The sequence below is a fragment of the Rhinatrema bivittatum genome, chromosome 1, assembly GCF_901001135.1.
Source record: "Rhinatrema bivittatum chromosome 1, aRhiBiv1.1, whole genome shotgun sequence".
Classification (NCBI taxonomy): Eukaryota; Metazoa; Chordata; class Amphibia; order Gymnophiona; family Rhinatrematidae; genus Rhinatrema; species Rhinatrema bivittatum.
In genome coordinates, this window is record NC_042615.1 from 497067494 (window position 1) to 497084884 (window position 17391).

The 17391-nt window shown below is 44.3% G+C and overlaps 1 protein-coding gene and 1 long non-coding RNA gene across 2 annotated transcripts in view; one reads left to right on the top strand and one right to left on the bottom strand.

The window, feature by feature from the left end:
• LOC115095438 overlaps positions 1–3870 on the bottom strand; it is a 54588-nt gene extending 50718 nt beyond the window's left edge. Inside the window, exon 1 of the long non-coding RNA XR_003857770.1 lies at positions 3821–3870. This is a non-coding gene — a long non-coding RNA (uncharacterized LOC115095438). The remainder of the gene's footprint in view (positions 1–3820) is intronic.
• A 148-nt stretch (positions 3871–4018) lies between these two features.
• LOC115095356 (perilipin-2-like) lies at positions 4019–14477 on the top strand. Its single transcript, XM_029608906.1, has 8 exons — positions 4019–4126; positions 5675–5714; positions 5810–6005; positions 8621–8703; positions 9618–9903; positions 11167–11330; positions 11686–11820; positions 13455–14477. The coding sequence occupies exons 2-8, from the start codon at positions 5685–5687 to the stop codon at positions 13812–13814; spliced, it is 1254 nt and encodes a 417-aa protein (XP_029464766.1). The 5' UTR covers positions 4019–4126; positions 5675–5684; the 3' UTR covers positions 13815–14477.
• The last annotated feature ends 2914 nt before the right edge of the window (positions 14478–17391 follow it).

Consider the following 17391-nt stretch of genomic DNA (forward strand, 5'->3'; position numbering starts at 1 on the left):
AAAATACAAACTCTAAAGAATATATCCCTTAATTTCACCTTTCACCAAACTTTTATAAGCCCCAAAATTTCTGAAAACTATACTTTCCAATCCTCTTAAACCACGGGGGATGCTGGGAGCACTATGCAGATGAGCCTTCCGGTCCTCCTCTACTGCCAACATCTCAGCTGCAGGAAGCCTCTCCTTAATCTCTGCCGGGGAGCCTCTCTTTGCCCAAGTATTTTCAACATTAGACCCCAGAGCTTACTTCTAACTCTTAAGATGCTTCTTTGCTCAAAGCCCCTTTCTTGAATCTGGGCAGCCAGAACAACAGCAGATTTCAGCCTAGAAGTGTCTGCCAAAAGGATTTTTTTTCTTCCATAGTTCCACTGAAGCAATTGGAGACAAAGCCACAAACAGTGTGACTTGCTTTACAAGTACAAGGTGCTGTTCTTTGTAATTTTGCTTGCATCAGAAAGAGGAACGTACTGCATTAAAAAAAAATCCACAAGAAAGCCCTGTGACCTGTAATTTACCCATTACAATAAAAATCGTATGTAGAATTACTCTCTGCTGTTTATATTTTCAAATAGCCCCTTAAAAAATATCAAAATAAGAATTATGTCTGCTCTGACATAGTCCAAACATGAACTATTCCCCTGGGATGAGACATTCCTGGAAATGTTTGTGGTGCAGTTGTCCTGCAGGGAGGAGAAACTCTGACCTCGATATAAAACAAACAGATTTTTACTGTCCTGCTCTTGTCACAATGCTAAAATGGAGTAATAATAATTATGAATGCTAAACAGAGCTTCTGCTGCCTAGAAATTGTACCAGCTGTGGATTTTTGCCAAGCTAGAGACAGCTGGATATCAGGAAATAACGATATAAGCTTATAGTATGATTTAAGTAAGATCTGGTTCATGGGTACCTTCCAAACTGATTCTTTTGGGTAAATCATCTCAGTGTATTTATTGTAACATAGTAATGGCGGCAGAAAAAGACCAAAATGATCCATCTAGTCTGCCCAGCAAGCTTCCCAAGGTAGTAACTGCCGCTCCGTGCAGGTTACCCCCAAGCTTTTTTATTTATTCCCATCCCAGGGGCGGATTGGCCTACTGGGGGATCGGGCTTCGGCCGGTGGGATGGTCTGGCCGGTCACGTGGTCTCGACTCCGCGGTGGCGCCGAGTGGCTGTTAGTGCAGGCTGCAAGAGACCACTATCTTCCTCAGCCCTGCCTGCCCTCCATCAAGATAGGTGGTGAGGCTGCAAAAAAGTAGGGAAGAGGCCCAGAAGCAGTAGTTTCAGTACTCCCCCCTGGAAGTGAGGTCCCACCAACGAAGAAAAGTGCTGGGACTCGAGGCCGCTGCAAGGAAGTGCTGCTGGGAGGAAGGCCAGGCCCCAACAAGAAAAAAGTGTGCCGGGATTCGGGTCGCTGCAAGGAAGGGCCGCTAGAGGGGAGGCCAGGCTCCGCCACCCCAACAAGGAAGAAGAGTGCGGGGACTTGAGGCCGCTGCGAAGAAGAGCTGCTGGGAGGAAGGCCAGGCCCCGACAAGGAAGAAGAGTGCAGGGACTGGGGCCGCTCCAAGGAAAAGCCGCTGGTAAGAAGGCCAGGCCCCAACAGGGAAGAAGAGTGCCAGGACTTGGGCTGCTCCATATTCATTGTGGATAGCCTGAAAACCTGGCCTGTTTGTGGCATCCAAGAAAGGGAGTTCGCCATCACTGCCCTAGACCATTCCTCGAGCTTCATTAGATTTCTTCTCATGTCTTTCTGGTTGTCTACTCTATTGCAAATTTTGGCATCATCGGCAAAAAGACAAACTTTTCCCAATAATCCTTCCATAATGTTCATGAAAATCATGAAATGAACCATTCCAAAGACGAAGCCGTGCGGCACACTGCTAGTAGCATCTCTCTCCTCTGAGTGAGCTCCACACATCACTACCTTTTGTAATCTACCACTCAACTAATTTCTAATCCAGTCAGTCACTTTAGTTCCCATACCAAGGGCACTGAATTTATAAGTCAACTACGTGAAACCGTGTCAAAAGCCTTACTGAAATCCAAAGAAAAGAAATTGATCAGATTCATCTGACAAGACCTATTTCTGGTAAAACCATGCTGCTTCAGATCTTGTAATCCACTGGATTCCAGAAACTGCACTATCCTCTGTCATAGCAGCAGTTCCATTAATTTTCTCACCAACGAGGTCAGACTTGCTGGCCTGTAGTCTGTGGTGAGCAAATTAATGCAATCACTACTATCTTTCCCTTTAATGTAATTTTCCTCCACATCTCTCTTCTCTGCCTCTAAATCTTTCCCTTACATCACAATCACTTCACTCCCTTTACCCTGTCACAACTGGATCTCATCTCTTCTTCACCCTCATTTATCTTCTATCCTTCATCTATCACTCTCCAGTTCTCCCTGCCCCATACTTCACTTACCCAACTCTCCCCTTCTCTCCTGAGAGCCTCCCCTCTCTCATCACTCCCCATCATGTTCACTCATCCCCTCCAGTTTGTCTCTCTCATGGAGTCTTTATCCCCACTTTGACTCCCACGGCCCTCAATTATCCTCTTTCATTCTTATCACCACACACTCTCTTATTCACTTTCACTTCAGTCCTGCCCTTGCATACTCTCTCCTCCCCCATTCAATGTCCTCTCTGACTTTCTATCACACACACTCACCCTTCACCCCTTATGACTCTCACACACCAATCCCACATCACTTCCCTCTCTCATACTTCCTCCTCCCAATTACTCACTACCTCTCACAACCCCTTCCCCACTCCATCACACTTCTAGCTTTCCTTTTCCACCCCCCCCCCCCCCCCCCATCACCATCTCTAGCTTTTTCGTTACCATTCTCCACTTCTCCACCTCATTCTCTGGCTCAGATACACCTCCATCAACATCATCACCATATCTGACCCACCCCATCTCTGGCTCTCATCACCCCATCACCACCTCTGGAGTTCTTTGATACAGTCTATGCCCTTCCAGCAATTTTCACCCCTTCCCCAGATACTGTACCCCTGCACTTCCTCATATGCATCCCCTCCTCCCACATGGTTTTCATGAACCCCATATACTGACTCTCTCTAATCACCTCAGACAGTTCAAGTTTGCACTAATTTCAGGGAGATGGGGGGGGGGGGAGGAAGCCACATTCACCTTCCCTTATCCTGCTCCCCCCCAGAATTCACCACCTTTCCTCATACTCCCAGGAGAATTCAACCAGCTCCTCACTTCCCCAGTATTCACCCCCTTTTAGACCACTCCTTCCTCACATCCCCCAACATTAATCCTGCTCTCATTCCACTATTCACTTCCTCCTCATCAGTCATCCTTTCACACCACAAACATTCACCCACTCTTCACTCACCCCCTTTCACTTTTCTTCCATGTCGATCACTTACAGTTCTCTGAATATTTCTTTCCTCCACCCACGCTTTGCCCTCAGCTGAGTCCAGAATCCTGAGATCAAAGGTTGTGGATGAGTCTGGTCCCCAGTTCCTCCCCTCTGTTGAAAGACGGGAGGGGATGAAAAAAAAAAAAGCACAGCAGAACAGAAAACAATTACTCTCTTCTCCTGTCCAGACACCTCCTTCCTCTTTCTCACCACATGCCGCCTGCAGGGGCTGCTCCAGTCTCAACCCCTCCCCTCCTGCGGGGACAAGAGGGGGAGGAGGGGACGATGGAGCAGGCACTGCAGAGAAGAAAACAATTAAACTCCCTTTTCCAGCCCCAATCTTCCTGTTCCCTGAAAGCTGCCCCCAGGAAAGGGGCTGGAGCAGTCAACAGACAGATGTGGGGCATGAGCCCCTTGTACCCACTGAATCTCTGGCGTTTGCATTAACGTTAACAAAAATCTACCCTAGGGGAAATGAGAACAGAGCCATGTGAAGCAAGTGCGTCCGGGAAAAGGGGGACCGGAAGTAGAAACAGACTGGCTCAGGCTGAAAATGGTGCAGGAGGGGAGAAACAACTAAGGGTAAAAATCACAGGGCGGAGCCGCCGAGTCCCTGGACCCCACCCTTATCTTCCCTAGAACTGGCTCCAGAGTAGCTGGGGAACAGAAGAGGAGGTGGCAGTGATTCTGTGCGGTTGAGGAAGAAGGACCTAATCCTATCTACTTGGTGGTAATTAGAAGGGAGTTTGTTGTACTGTTGAACTAATATTGTTTTTGCTTTGACTGCTCACCTGGGGCCAGGAGCCAGTCCTCAGGGGGCTTGTACCTGATGTTGGGGAGGGAGGGGCGCCTGCTCAGCACCTGATCTGCTCTGTCTGTGTCTGAGAACTTAATTCATTTGGAGCTTGTAAAGGCCAAATATCCTTTCGTACTTCGTGTTCCCGAAGTGATACATATTCTTAATATGGCTAATCTTAAACTCTTTAGTGCTGTTGCATTTCATGGTTGTTGGGACTTCAACTTCTGTCTTATGGATGGAAGTGGCTTCTCTTTATTCTGTGTGATAAATGTGGCTAATAAAAGGGGGTCTGGATGATTATCTTTACAAGAGGCAATGCCAACGTTTCAATACAACAAATCAAACTGGAAATAGCCATCTCCTGCGCGCCCCCCCCCCCCCCCACACCTCCATTTTCTACACCTAAACCCAGAAAAGGTGTAAATGCTTCCATAGTAATGAGGTAGATGATTTTAAAAGGGGGGGGGGGGGAAGCAGCTGGCCCCTGTACTCTGCGTGTTGGCTTCAAATAACTAAAGCTATCTCCCATTTGCCAGCCCTAGAAGCGTCCGTGCTAATATTGCTCCTTATTTGAGACCTGTCAGCCTCTCCTTGCCCTCCTCTTTCCTGGTGTTTAGAGGCGAGTGGTGCTCCGGTCTGCTAGTGCTGATCACTTGTAATTAACCCCCAGGTGAAACTTTATTCTGTTACTTGGCAAATGAGCCTTTCAAGTGTATTGTCCAGTATTCTTCTAAGCCTTTTGGGATAACTTTTTAAAAGATTTATATGTAAATGTAACTACTGTTGTAGCAACTTTCAAAAGCCATTTATGCACATAAAATGCATGGATAAAGTCTGTAGACAACTTGGTGTGGTGTAGTAATCTTCAAAGGCCCACTTACCCTGAGTAAAGTGCATTTACATCTGAAATGCTTTCATAAAATTGGGCCCTTTTGTTTGTTTACCTTTTTAATCCACTCTGGAGTAGCTATCTGGCATAAATGCAATCCAATTTAATTTTAAGAAAAAGGGGAGGGGGGGGGTCTGCTTATTGCATTTTGACAGATCCATATCACAACACCCACCTGGTCACAAGTAGTGAATGATGCTTTTTAAGCTAGTAGAAGGGTTGGGTAACCTTGATGCCAAGGATATGGCAAAGAGGAAGATAAAAATAAGTACTTATTCTACATAACTGCATGCACTTCTGTGCTAGCATTAAAACAAGCTGAGTCCATTGTTGGCCTACCACCTAATCTAATCTATATCCCACTCCATGTAAAAAGTACACAGCTACTTACAGGCTTATTGATGTATGTCTAGTTAATTATTACTTATTTACTATGACTTTTGTGATTCTTATTGTAAAATTGCCATTGGGTTTATTGCTGCATTGAAGATATTGAAACACTAGCTCTGTTTATGATAGGGGAGAAGAGTCCTATAAACTGTTGGCAGAAAATGCAAGCTTCAGCTAACATTTTTTTTCTTCTTTTGAAGGCTTGAAAGAATGGCTTCAGAAGCAGCTGAACCACAACAGGTAGGCATGAAATACTTTTGCTTGCGCTGGCTCCGTTTTCCATGGTTGCACTGTAGCTGGATTGCTAACTCTCTCTCCAAATTTTGACTTGCCAGAATGTGGCGGTGAGGGTGGCTAACCTGCCCTTGGTGAGCTCTACCTGTGACATGGTTTCATCTGCTTACGTCAGCACGAAAGAGAAGCATCCCTACCTGAAGTCTGTCTGTGAGGTGGCAGAGGAGGGGGTGAAGAGCATCGCTGCTGTGACCCTTGCAAGTACAAAGCCCATCATCCAAAAACTGGAGCCACAAAGTAAGTGATGGCAACTGCTCAACTGAATAGGATTCATATTTTTTCCATCCATTTGAGGGAAAGTAAATGACTGAGGCTTGTAGCCAATAGTATCTAACTAGAACTGGCTTTTTTTTTTTAATACTAATGTATGGTTAACTTAATGTCTAGACTCATCTGTTTTTTATGGTGTGTGTGGCATATTAAGCACTCTATTGCATGATCTAACAGACTTTTTTTTTTTCTTAAAATTCTCCCTTTCATTAAAGGAAATCCAAACCTTTATTAGCTATGGGTGGTAACATCCCACATCCTACTGAGATTTATTTTGCCCTGGCAATCACCTGTATCTTTAGGTTCCAGCCTCCCTTGCACTGGGACACTAAGCTTTTACTTGCATTTGCCTGGGATTTTTTCCCTGTCTATTTTTCTCAGCTGGTGGCCATGCATAGATCTCTGGCCAAAACTCTATAACTATGAGCTCTAAGTCTGGGCATTAAGTGGTGCATGGTGAGTGCAACCCCAGGCCCTAGGGACAGTCTAATACTGCCTCCCCAGCAGATTTGATCCAGGTCCTCCACATGGTGCACAGTAATGCTGCTGGGCCGTCCCATCTTCTCTAACAGGACTGGACATCAACTGCAGGTAGAGCATCACTGCTACATTAGACTTCATTTCCTGAATGAGCGTTCCCCCTTCTATCCAGCAGACATTGCCTGATCTCTTGGTCTGCTTCTAGTATTTTTCCTACTTTATTGCCTATGGCAACTTGGATTCTTGCTGTGCTGCTGATATTCAATTTCAATTAATACAAAAAATTCTAGTAAGAACTAATAGTGTGGAGTCTTTTTGTTTTGGTTTTTTTAACTCCATCCTCCCTGACAAGGTGACAGGAGTGGGGATGTCACCTCTTGGCAGCTGCAAAGATGGTAAAAGCCAGCCAATTGGTCTCGAACCAGGATTCTCCTACTAGGGAATAATCAAAATTTGAGGCCTAAGGGGGTTGTGTATTGACTTTTCTTGCTGGGTACATAAGTAGTTTCTCCATATTTTTTTTTAAAACAAAGAACCAGTTGGTGCACAAAGATGGAAAACATCAGCAGCATACTTCCAGAATTAAACACCAAAACCTTTCTACCCATTACTTGCAATTCTCAATCAGCTGACCATTTTTCAGAGCTTTCCCAGTCTGTTGTCAGAGGGCCCTTATTCCTATAGGACCCAAGATGTAACACTGTGTGATGCCTCTTCTACAAAAGTCTGTCACAAGCTGTGGGCTTTCCAAGTTACACAGAACACCTTCATTCAACTAGGACAGTCCTTATCTCCTTGTAAACCTTCCTGGGCTACTTCTCCAGCTCAGAAACCAACTTAAGCACTACACAAGGTTACAAGCCTCCAAACCTAGACATCTGACTCTCTAGTCTTAGTGCACCATTTCTCAACTACGCCAATCTTCTTTAGGAATAGAAAACCTTCTCATTGTTCAAAATGCACCTTCTTTCAGTTGGAAAGTTCCCCATGATAAACATAGCACATAATTCAACCTTAAGCTGCCTTAAATTTTATTTTCCACTGGCGATCTGTTTAAGCTATTCTAGTCCAAACACCAGTTTCATCTCGTGCCTTCCTAGAGTGGTTCCCTGTCCCTTAGGTTTCTGAGGGAATGGGTTGGATGATGTTGACTGCTTGGTGTAGTGGGCAGCAGTCCCACCAGGAGGCACTGCATGCCTGGATCCACAGCAGGCAGGTTGCAATCTATGAACCATTAAGTAAAGTCAACTAATACAGCTCATTCTCTGGGACCCACAGCTCCATCTCTGCCTAATCTTCCCAGCACTATTGTGGTTATAAGGGAAACTTCCCCAGCTTATTACTATAGGGAGTGTAGAATAAACTTCATAGACAGATCCAGGTGTGCTTAGTGGGTTCCCCCATACCTCCCATGAGAAATATTACTATGAAATAGAAATGACTCTGCTCTTCTGTGGAGGCATGAAAAGAAACCTTTAGAGCAACAAGAGTAGAAAAATATCAGTGCATGGTTCTGTACATACTATTCAGGTGCCACCAGATAACATTTCAATTCCCACCCTGTTACCATACAGGGTCTGACACAGCCAGGGAATGCTGACCCCTTGCTGTCTAGTTTGGATGATGACCTTGTGCTAGTAGTCCTTGAGCTGCCATAACTGGCACCTTCCTCTCCTTCTGCCCATAAAGCTGATGTGGTGTCACCACTCCTGCTTTTGTTAGTGCACTTGTAGCCAATGGCAGTCATCCCCACCACTGCTTCCAGGCTTTGCTATGTTGTGAGGCTGTCTGACAGGCCCTGCTTTTGTGGCTTTGTTCAGACTCTTAATCAAATGCCAGCACTGGAATCCCAAAATAGTGTGCCTGCTGGAGTTGGCACACTGGCTCCTTGATGGGAAGCACTTTGAGAAGCAGGGAGAACTGGATGGGGGGCCCACAACACCAAGTGTAGTCACTTCTCTCGCTGGCAACCTGTTTATAATGGACTTCTAGGTAATGTCATAAGTAGCTTGAATGCATAGTTTCCTAGTCTCTCATCTTCCTATCCTGCTTGTCTGAATGTTCAGGGAGCAGAAGTGTAGCTGTCTGCTTTTCTTTTGTAGTTGCTCTTGCCAATAACTGTGCCTGTGTAGGCCTGGACAAAATTGAAGAGAAGCTGCCTGTCCTTCACCAATCTACTGACAAGGTGAGGTTGTTCTTTTGTTAATCACAGCAGGCAACAAGAGATCTGCATTACAGAAACAGCCTGAAAGGTGCTTCTATAAACAGAAATAGCAACAGCACACGACTCTCTACCTTTCTAGGTAATAGGGAGAGATTTATTTATTTTTTTGGGTATGGGGAATTAAAAGGTTATATACTAATATAGAGATGGGTATATTAGCATACTAACAACCCCCCCCCCCCCCCAGAAAAACATCTCTCCATATCACCTGCAAAGGTAGAAAGTCATGTGAGCTGCAGCCAGAGCTCTAGCAACAAGCTGACCCCATTCTACTGCTCTTTCCTTCCTCTTTTTTTTTTTTAAATCTTGATTCACTAAACTGAACTACTTGCAGGTGACTTATGAATGCTCACAAGTTTCCCATCCCATGGGTATTGAGAGAATGCAGGAGGCTCCTCAGGATTGCCTTAACTGGGGATTAACCAGGTTCTGTTGCTTTTCATGGACAAATCAAAACTTCATGCAGCTGGAAATCTGATCAGAATGTACTGAAGCTCTTAAAGCAATGTTTCTAGTATATATAAATGCCTCTAAGTGCAGCTGAAGCTTTTCTATGCAAGGAAGGGTCAGTAAACAAGGGTAGTTTTCATGTGGAACAATAGAAAAAAATGGCCAGATTTGATCATAACTGAACTGGAGTAAGGAAGGCAGTGAATAAAGATTAGATAGAGCAGGTTACAGCATATTGTGGAAATGAGGGCAGTTGACAGCAGGACTCTGGACAGGTAAAAAGGAGCCATAAATATCAAAGCTTAGTGTGATCAGGATTCCTGAGCTTGGACCAGATTCTGTTCTCGCAGCCTGTGGAAACTTGATGCAACAAGTGGCAGTCCTCGGATGTGACCATCTAGTACTAACTGTGATTCTTCATGTAGATTGTTGCTAATGCCACAGACATGGTGGTTGGTGCAAAAGAAGCTGTAGCAGGGACTGTGATGGGTGCCAAGGACACAGTTGCCCATGCAGTCACTGGAGTGGTGGACAAGGCCAAGGGAGCCACACAGGAGAGCATGGAAATGACAAAAGCTGTTGTGACTGGGAGCATTAACTCTGTTCTGGGAAGCCCCATGGTACAGGTGGTGAGCACTGGGGTAGATGCTGCACTGAGCAAGACGGAGGCCCTTGTGGATCAGTATCTCCCAGTGACAGAAGGGGAAGCAGGTAAGGAGAAACTGGGCTTGCAAAAAGCCTCAATTATTCACTTTCCTCTGGTTTTCTGTTTAGAATTCAGTCATGTTGAGTATGGCCTAATGTGAAATTCCTGGCTTTTCTTTTTTTAGACTTGGTGGCTTTGTCGCTGTAACTTTCTCTTCTTCCCCCCCCCCCCCCCCCCCCCAGGATTGGTTATATCCGAAGGGTCCATAATGTATTTCTTGGGGCTAATGTCTCTGGTTCCAAGGAGTGGATTCTCCTATTTTGGGGGAGGGAGGCTGACATTCAAGGCCCGGGCCGTGTAGTGAAAATACCTCTGCTGGTGTTCTGTACCCACTCCATGATGGTGCTGCAGGAACAGTCTGGACAGCTTGCATGGTCAACAAACTTTTACTGTGACATTTCATCATAAGGGTTCTGCTTTTCATCTGTGCCCCACCATGATGTATGTACACATTGGATTCCCACCCCCCTCCATGCATGTATCCTCAGAACAGGGTCCTGGGGTAGAGCTGGTCGTCACCATGAGAGGGATTTCCTTGCCCAACCAGGATCTCTCAATGAGAGGAGAATCCACTTTAATCTCAAAATGGTACCTGAAGTCCCCATGAGTCCAGTTCATACCCATCCTGGTTCCCAAAATATGGGTATCCAGACTCTTCCTGAAGTGACTTTATCGTGAAGCTCTGCTGCTTGATGCAGCCAAGCTCCAGGATGGGGAGGAGGGGTGCTAAACCTTTCAAAGCCCCAAAAAAATCCTCTGAGATGAGTCGGTGCTACCCTTCCCATTGCAGGGGAAAGTAGTACACAGGTCTTCTCACTCCTGGCCTCTGTATTCAGGTCTTGTCCCTTACAGCCTTGGCAGTTTCACCCAGGGTACACCCAAAACTCACAAACTGTTACCAAAGGAGGAATAGACCCTACCTGGCAAGGTGTGTACTGGAAAAATGAGTATCTTTAAAATTAAAGATGAGTAAAATCTGCTCCTTGCCTCAAAATCCAAACCACTGACCACACTCTTGGACTTCTAGTTCCCTCCCCCCCCCCCCCCCCCCCCCCCCCCCCCCACCCCTTCTAGGCATGACTTCTCCCACTTCAGAGCTCCTGTGAGGGAAGTGCTGATGGGATGGTATCTCCTTCCTTGCTATCTATCTAAGGGTGGGATCTAGCACCACTGCAGAGACCAGGGGTTTCTACATATTTTTACTTCTGTCTCAAGATAAGAGTAAGATTTGAAACCAGGCTGATAGTTGCTTTCTTTTCTCATTTTAGCCAAAGAAGCTACTGGCACCCAGAAGCCAAGCTACTATGCTAGACTGGGATCTCTATCTTCCAAGGTTAGCAAGCAAGCTTATGAGCAGGCCTTGATCACAGTGAAAGATGCTAAATGCAGGAGCCAGGAGGCCATCTCTCAGCTCCATCACACCATTGATCTGGTAAGATATGTGGACTCCCATTTATCTTGTTCCAAGAGCAGTACTAACATGCTAGCTTGGATGAAAAGGAAGCCTGTACTGAACTTATCTGTTGGCCATCACTAGTATTGTATTTCAGCAGTGCAGGGGAGACTGGGTGCCTTTTGGTCTTGATGCATCAGCTGATGTCTAGGGTAAGACTGCAGGTATTGTCATTGACCTTACTAGTGTTGATGTTTTGACTTTCTCCAGCTGGAGGAAAGAGGGCTAAAGCAGAATGATTTACACTGAAGACTAACTTATTAGTTGAGCTTCAGGTTTTTCCCCTAACGTGTACCAAGCCCATTTACTAATAGCAACACTCTCCTGATTTCAGATGGAATATGCCCAAAAGAGTCTGTCTAGTGCCAATCAGAAACTGCAGGATGCCAAAGAGAAGCTGCACCAGGCTTGGGTAGCATGGAAGAGAAACATAGGACAGCAGGATGGAGAGGAAGCTCCCAGTAGAGAGGTAAACAGCTTTTGGGTGGCTCAATGTTTCCAGGCATTCAGTCTGCATAAACCTCTAACACTGGCAACAGTCTAGATGCATTTTCTGTCATGCCTTGAACAGCTCTCAATTATAACATTTTTCTTTGTGGCGTTATTTGTTTTGGAATTGCTAATCTGTCCTCTTGGGCCCCATATTATTCAAACTGCATTCAAGTACTGTGCATAGCAGTGGACAGCACAGCCTCTGAGCCATGGAGTCTGCCCCTCAACTATCTTGCTGATCCATTTTGACAAGCTATATTGAGCTGGCTCCACTAAGCCTAATGAGACCGGATGCCCAGAGTAAGGGTGGCAGGAAGAGACTCAGCTATTATTGGTTTCCAAGCTTTATGGGACATAGGTCTGTAGTAGCTTTTCCCATCCTTTGCAGTAGTTGGGTTTCTCTGCTAATATAGACCACATTTCTTCCAAAAGACTGACTTGCTCAGTAATCTTACCTGCTCTCCTCCCAGCTCTCATTCTGCATTTATACTGGGCATATCTGGATGTTATGGGGCCATGAACCCCATGAGACTGCCAAGGTGGTTCTGATTTGGGGAGGACTGGGATTCCAGGATCTTAGGGCCGAGGATCCTCTACCTCAAGTAACACTTGCATAATAAGTTGGTGATTCCAAAAAGGTTTATGGTGGTACTGGGAGAATTGTAACAACTTGACCACCCCTTCAAATGATGTCCAAACTGTTCAGCAGGGGCTCTGGTGCTTACTGACACCTACACCTTACGATAAGTCCATAGGAAAACCTCTCAAGCTATGTCTCTATCCTTTTTAGATACTTGAATTGTGTGGGTAGTTTCTCTTCCCCCCCCCCCCCCCCCCCCTCACAACCCTCTTAAATAGGGCAAATTCCCTTTGGCAGAATGCAGTGCTCCTCACTCATTGTATCTTATGAGACTTCTGACAATTGACACTAGAAGTGTCTGTAGCTATTTGGTGTAGGACCTCCTCTGCTGGTGCACACTCCATGGAGGTTGGACTACTTCCAGGCTGTGTATGTCAGGTTACTTATTTTTTTAGAAAACAATTGAAGACTTTAAATGTGCTTAACTCTTTGAGTTCTGTGTGTGTGGTTTGTTTTGGGGTTGGTTTGTCTTGTATTTTTTGTTTTAAGGTGTGAACTGTTCCTGAATTGGGTGAGTAATCCACAGTGAATATTTAGAGCTGTGGAATAGAAGTATTACTACATATGCCATAGAATCTGATGGGCTTGATCCTTCACCTGCTCCAAGCACTCACTCCCTCTTGTGGCTCCAGAGATTCCAAACTTGAGTGCTGGACTGCTTCAAGAGCCACAACTTCCAGTTCCTGGCCTATATTCCACTGATCAAACTGGGACATTTCCCAGTTAGGGAGTGTCTGGAGCAACACTAGACCCACTGACACTTGACTAGTAAATCTGTCATGACAGACACCCTCCCTGTCAAGCAAGGTGTAGTCGTACAGACTCTACTCAATAGCCTGGGATCTCTGAGCATGACAAATGCTACCAGTATCTGTTAATCATATCTGTAGGTAAACTTTATCCAATGAGCAGAACATAGTAATACAGCCAGCCAGTTTCTGTGATTTCTAAAGTGTCTCTTCTGTTTTTAGCACATTGAATCATGTGCCCTGGCTATTGCCCAGGACCTGTCTCGCCAGCTTCAGACACACTGCCTCACACTGGTATCAAGCATCCAAGGTTTGCCCCAAAACATCCAGAACCAAGCCCACCATATAAGCTGCCTGGCTGGAGATATCTACCAGAACTTCCACTCTGTTGGCTCCATCAGAGACCTGTCTGATCAGCTCCTCAGCACCAGCAAAGAACAGCTGAAGAAAATGAAGGAATCCATGGATGAGGTGATGGCTTATCTTGCTAACACCACACCACTCAACTGGTTGGTAGGATCTGTGTGCCCAGAGCAGAAGCAAGAACAAGCCAGCCAACAAGAGTCTGAACACAGCAGCTAAAGTGCACCAGTCTAGCACTAATTGCTATGCAAGCTAGCATTACTAATAGCACTAATTCCAGTTCTGCTAAACTACAGAAGTGACTGTGTGGAGATGTTACATACAATATCAAGCCTGAACGATTGCCCTCTTGATGGGTCACATGGTATTATGCTGTCTACTAGCCACTGGTGAGATGGATGTGGGAAGTCAAGGTGTTGTCTTTCAGAAGGAACAATAATACAAACTACACTCTAGCACTGGTTCCACTTAATGTTCTGACTTGAAATAAGAGGTGGAGTGCCTTTAACCCTAGTATGAGTTATTTTATATAGGACTTCTGCAAAATGAAATGGACTAATCTTAAATTTCTAGATTGTTTTGGTAGGCTATGCTGGGAAGATAAGCAATGGAAAGCAGAGTTCTGTAACAGGTTTAAAGAGCACTGGAAGTCCTGTATGCTAAGTAATCTGCAGATCTTTGACTTCATGAAGCAGCATTGCTTAGGAACGCCACATAGACCCTTAATGTTACAAGACAGTTCACAATAGGCATGACTGCCCCTTCACTGGTTTCCATGTGGGACTTGCAAACAGGAATAGTACTAAATATTTGTAAAGAGAATAAATGCTTGTTTGTAATGGTGGAATGTGTGTTATAGCAATAAATATTTTGGCAGCTACACTTGTTCATGATGGATTTCTTTAATTTTGACAGTGTTGGATAACATGTCTGAAAGGGTGATAGATGCTGAGAACCAAAATACCTGAGCCTAAGCATATTTAGTGCATGGGAGTAATTTGGGAAAGCAAGAGTGGGGTTTGGATGGAAGATGGTAACCCATGTGTTCCCTTGCTTCAGAACCATATAATATGATACAAAAAAATGAAGAACCATATGTAGGGAAACTAAGAACTAATTACAAAAAGGAGAAATGCTCATAAATGAGCTGAAGGTATAACACATGTAATAGCATTTTATAAATTGTTCACTTATATCAGTAACACGGTACATTAAGTGTCACTGATTTAAGAGGAGCCTGGAAATGCCATGGCCACTGTTACAACAGGAGAGAAAGCTCTCATTGTAAACTCAAAACTTATAGTTATTAAAGCCCTTGAAGGTCCACAAAACACATGCTGTGTCGGGCAAACATAGGAAGATAAAAGATAATTGTCTTGTTTAATATTGGTCTTTGAAGAAAATGTTCTCATTGTGGCATGTATAAGCTGAATTTGGAGAACCCATGATTACAAGTTTGAGTGGGTATTTCCTAACACTTTGGTAGCACTTAAATTTACCATGGTACTGATGTAATTGCATTTATATAAATTGTTCACCTATAAGTGTTTATAGCTTCAGCTCATTTGAGGGTTTCTTCTTTTCATAAATTCTTGGTTTCCCTACATGTGGTTCTTTTTCAGCACCATATAAAGCACAGCAGATGCCAAGCTGGTACGCTTGTGTATTTTGTCAGGCTTCCCTCTGCCAAAGCCCTACCATTTGGCTTGCAGCCTCCACCCTCCAGTGTGATTGCATTAGCTTTTGAGAATACTTGGTCCCTTGGATAGACTCCAGCTCTCCTTCAGATACTCAGAACAGTGTTTCAGTAATTCATGGAGCTTCCACTAGCAGGCAGGCAATATATCAGTTTCTTCTGAAGTCTTTCTCAATTACATAATAGAATCCAAGTCCTAGCAGTGACTCAAGAACACTATTGTAGAATCATGTTGCAGTCTACCACTGCTGTGGTCTGTATCCTTGGCCATCCACAGCAAGTTGTTTATCTGAACTTGCTCTCAATAGCTTTACTAGTAAATAGTGGGAGAGGCTGGAAAAGCAGCGGAACTGGAGGACCCAGGCCCGTGTGCATGGCACACATGGGGAAGCAGTTCTGAGGCCGTATGGCCCACTAATCTCATTTTTTGGGGGGGGGGGGGGGGAGCAGAAGCACAGCTTCTGCTCCCCCCCCCCATAGGAAGATCTGTGGGCTGTACAATCTGAAGATAGGAGGCCAGTGGCAGCAGGAGAGGCCAACTGCTCTTCCTCATGGGGAGGAAGCAGTACCGGAAGCTGTGCATGGGCTTGTGGGAATGAGAATGGCAGCTTCAGTGTGTGTCAGAAGCCTGGGTTTGTTTGTGGGTGAGAATGGCAGCTTGAATGTGGGGTGAGAATGGGTACATGGATGTGTCTGTGTTCATAAGAATGAAACTGGGGGTGTGTGTGAGACACTGAAAGAATTAGGAAATGAGACAAGGGAAAAAAATAGGAAAGAGACCAGGACCAATTGATTAGAAAAATACAAAGGTTAAAAAAATTATTTTGAGACGTTAGCAATTTAAATGTCATCTTTAGGAGTGTGCATTTTTGTATTTTGCTCTTCAGTATTCCACTGTTAAAACCAAAATTTCTTATCTACATGTTTGTTTCTAATTTGTAGTCTTTTATTTCTATATTAGGTAAGGGTCAGTCTCTGTTTTGCCTGTGTAATTGAAATGCAGTATTTCTGCTAGCATGTAGTTTCTCTATAGTATTTTTATATACCACGGTACATTTGGAACATCACCTCAGTTCACAAGTAACATAATATAGCAACAGGCTTTACAAAGCAGACTTGTAGTATGATAGGAACTGAAGGGATATAATGTGCCCACAGGCTTAAGAAGGAAAGTTCACAAGTAACAGGAATTAACTAGCAACGTCTCTTAAGTAGGAGTCAGTGCTGTGACTGTATAGCAAGGGTCTAGATGGCTTTTTTTTTTTTTTTTTTTTTTTTTTGCAAATTTCACACAAATAGCAGTGGAGGGTTATTTTTTGCTGAGGTGACACCAGAATTACAACTTTTTTTCATGCTAATTGCAATGTGAATTGCCCTAGCTCTGTGCTGCACCTGTTCTGATTGATTATATTGTATTTATGATTTCTGGTTTTCTGCAAAGATGGCTCATGAAAATACATTAATTTGTTTTACATGACTGGATCTGTTTTCTATACTTCAGCATTTATAAACTGCAATAAATATAAATTCTGATTAAGGAATTTTTAATGCTAGTAAGTGCTTGAAATTGAGGTAAATTTTAAAGTTTCATACATGATGCATAATGGCTGTTGCAAATTACTTAGCCAATCCAGGGTGCAGTATGGTATTTATCAATAAAAAAAAAAATAGACCTGCATGCCCACCCAAAAAAATCAATTCTGGCTACGCCACTGGTCCTGAATATTCCAATAGCAGCAGAACTTATTCCCTGTCCCTACTGTAATTGAATCCCTTCCTGAGAAAAGGGAATCATCTCTAAACTTTTATACCTTGCAAGATCCCTTGAAGCATTGAGGATAGTGTGGCTCCTTCATAAAAGAAACAGACCAGAGTGCCATGTACTTCTCTTCTGATATGAACCTAGAGGTAACAAAACATAGATATGGTCCATTCCATCAAAAGGAATGACCACTCAAGAGGTTCTTAGTGCAGGACTAGTCTTCATTGCCTTTGTAAATAGTGTGTGTATATATGCTACTTGTGCCCACCCAACTCCATAGGAAAGCTATTCTAGGCTTCAACTTGGACTAAAGATTTTCCTTAGAGCAGGAATTCTCA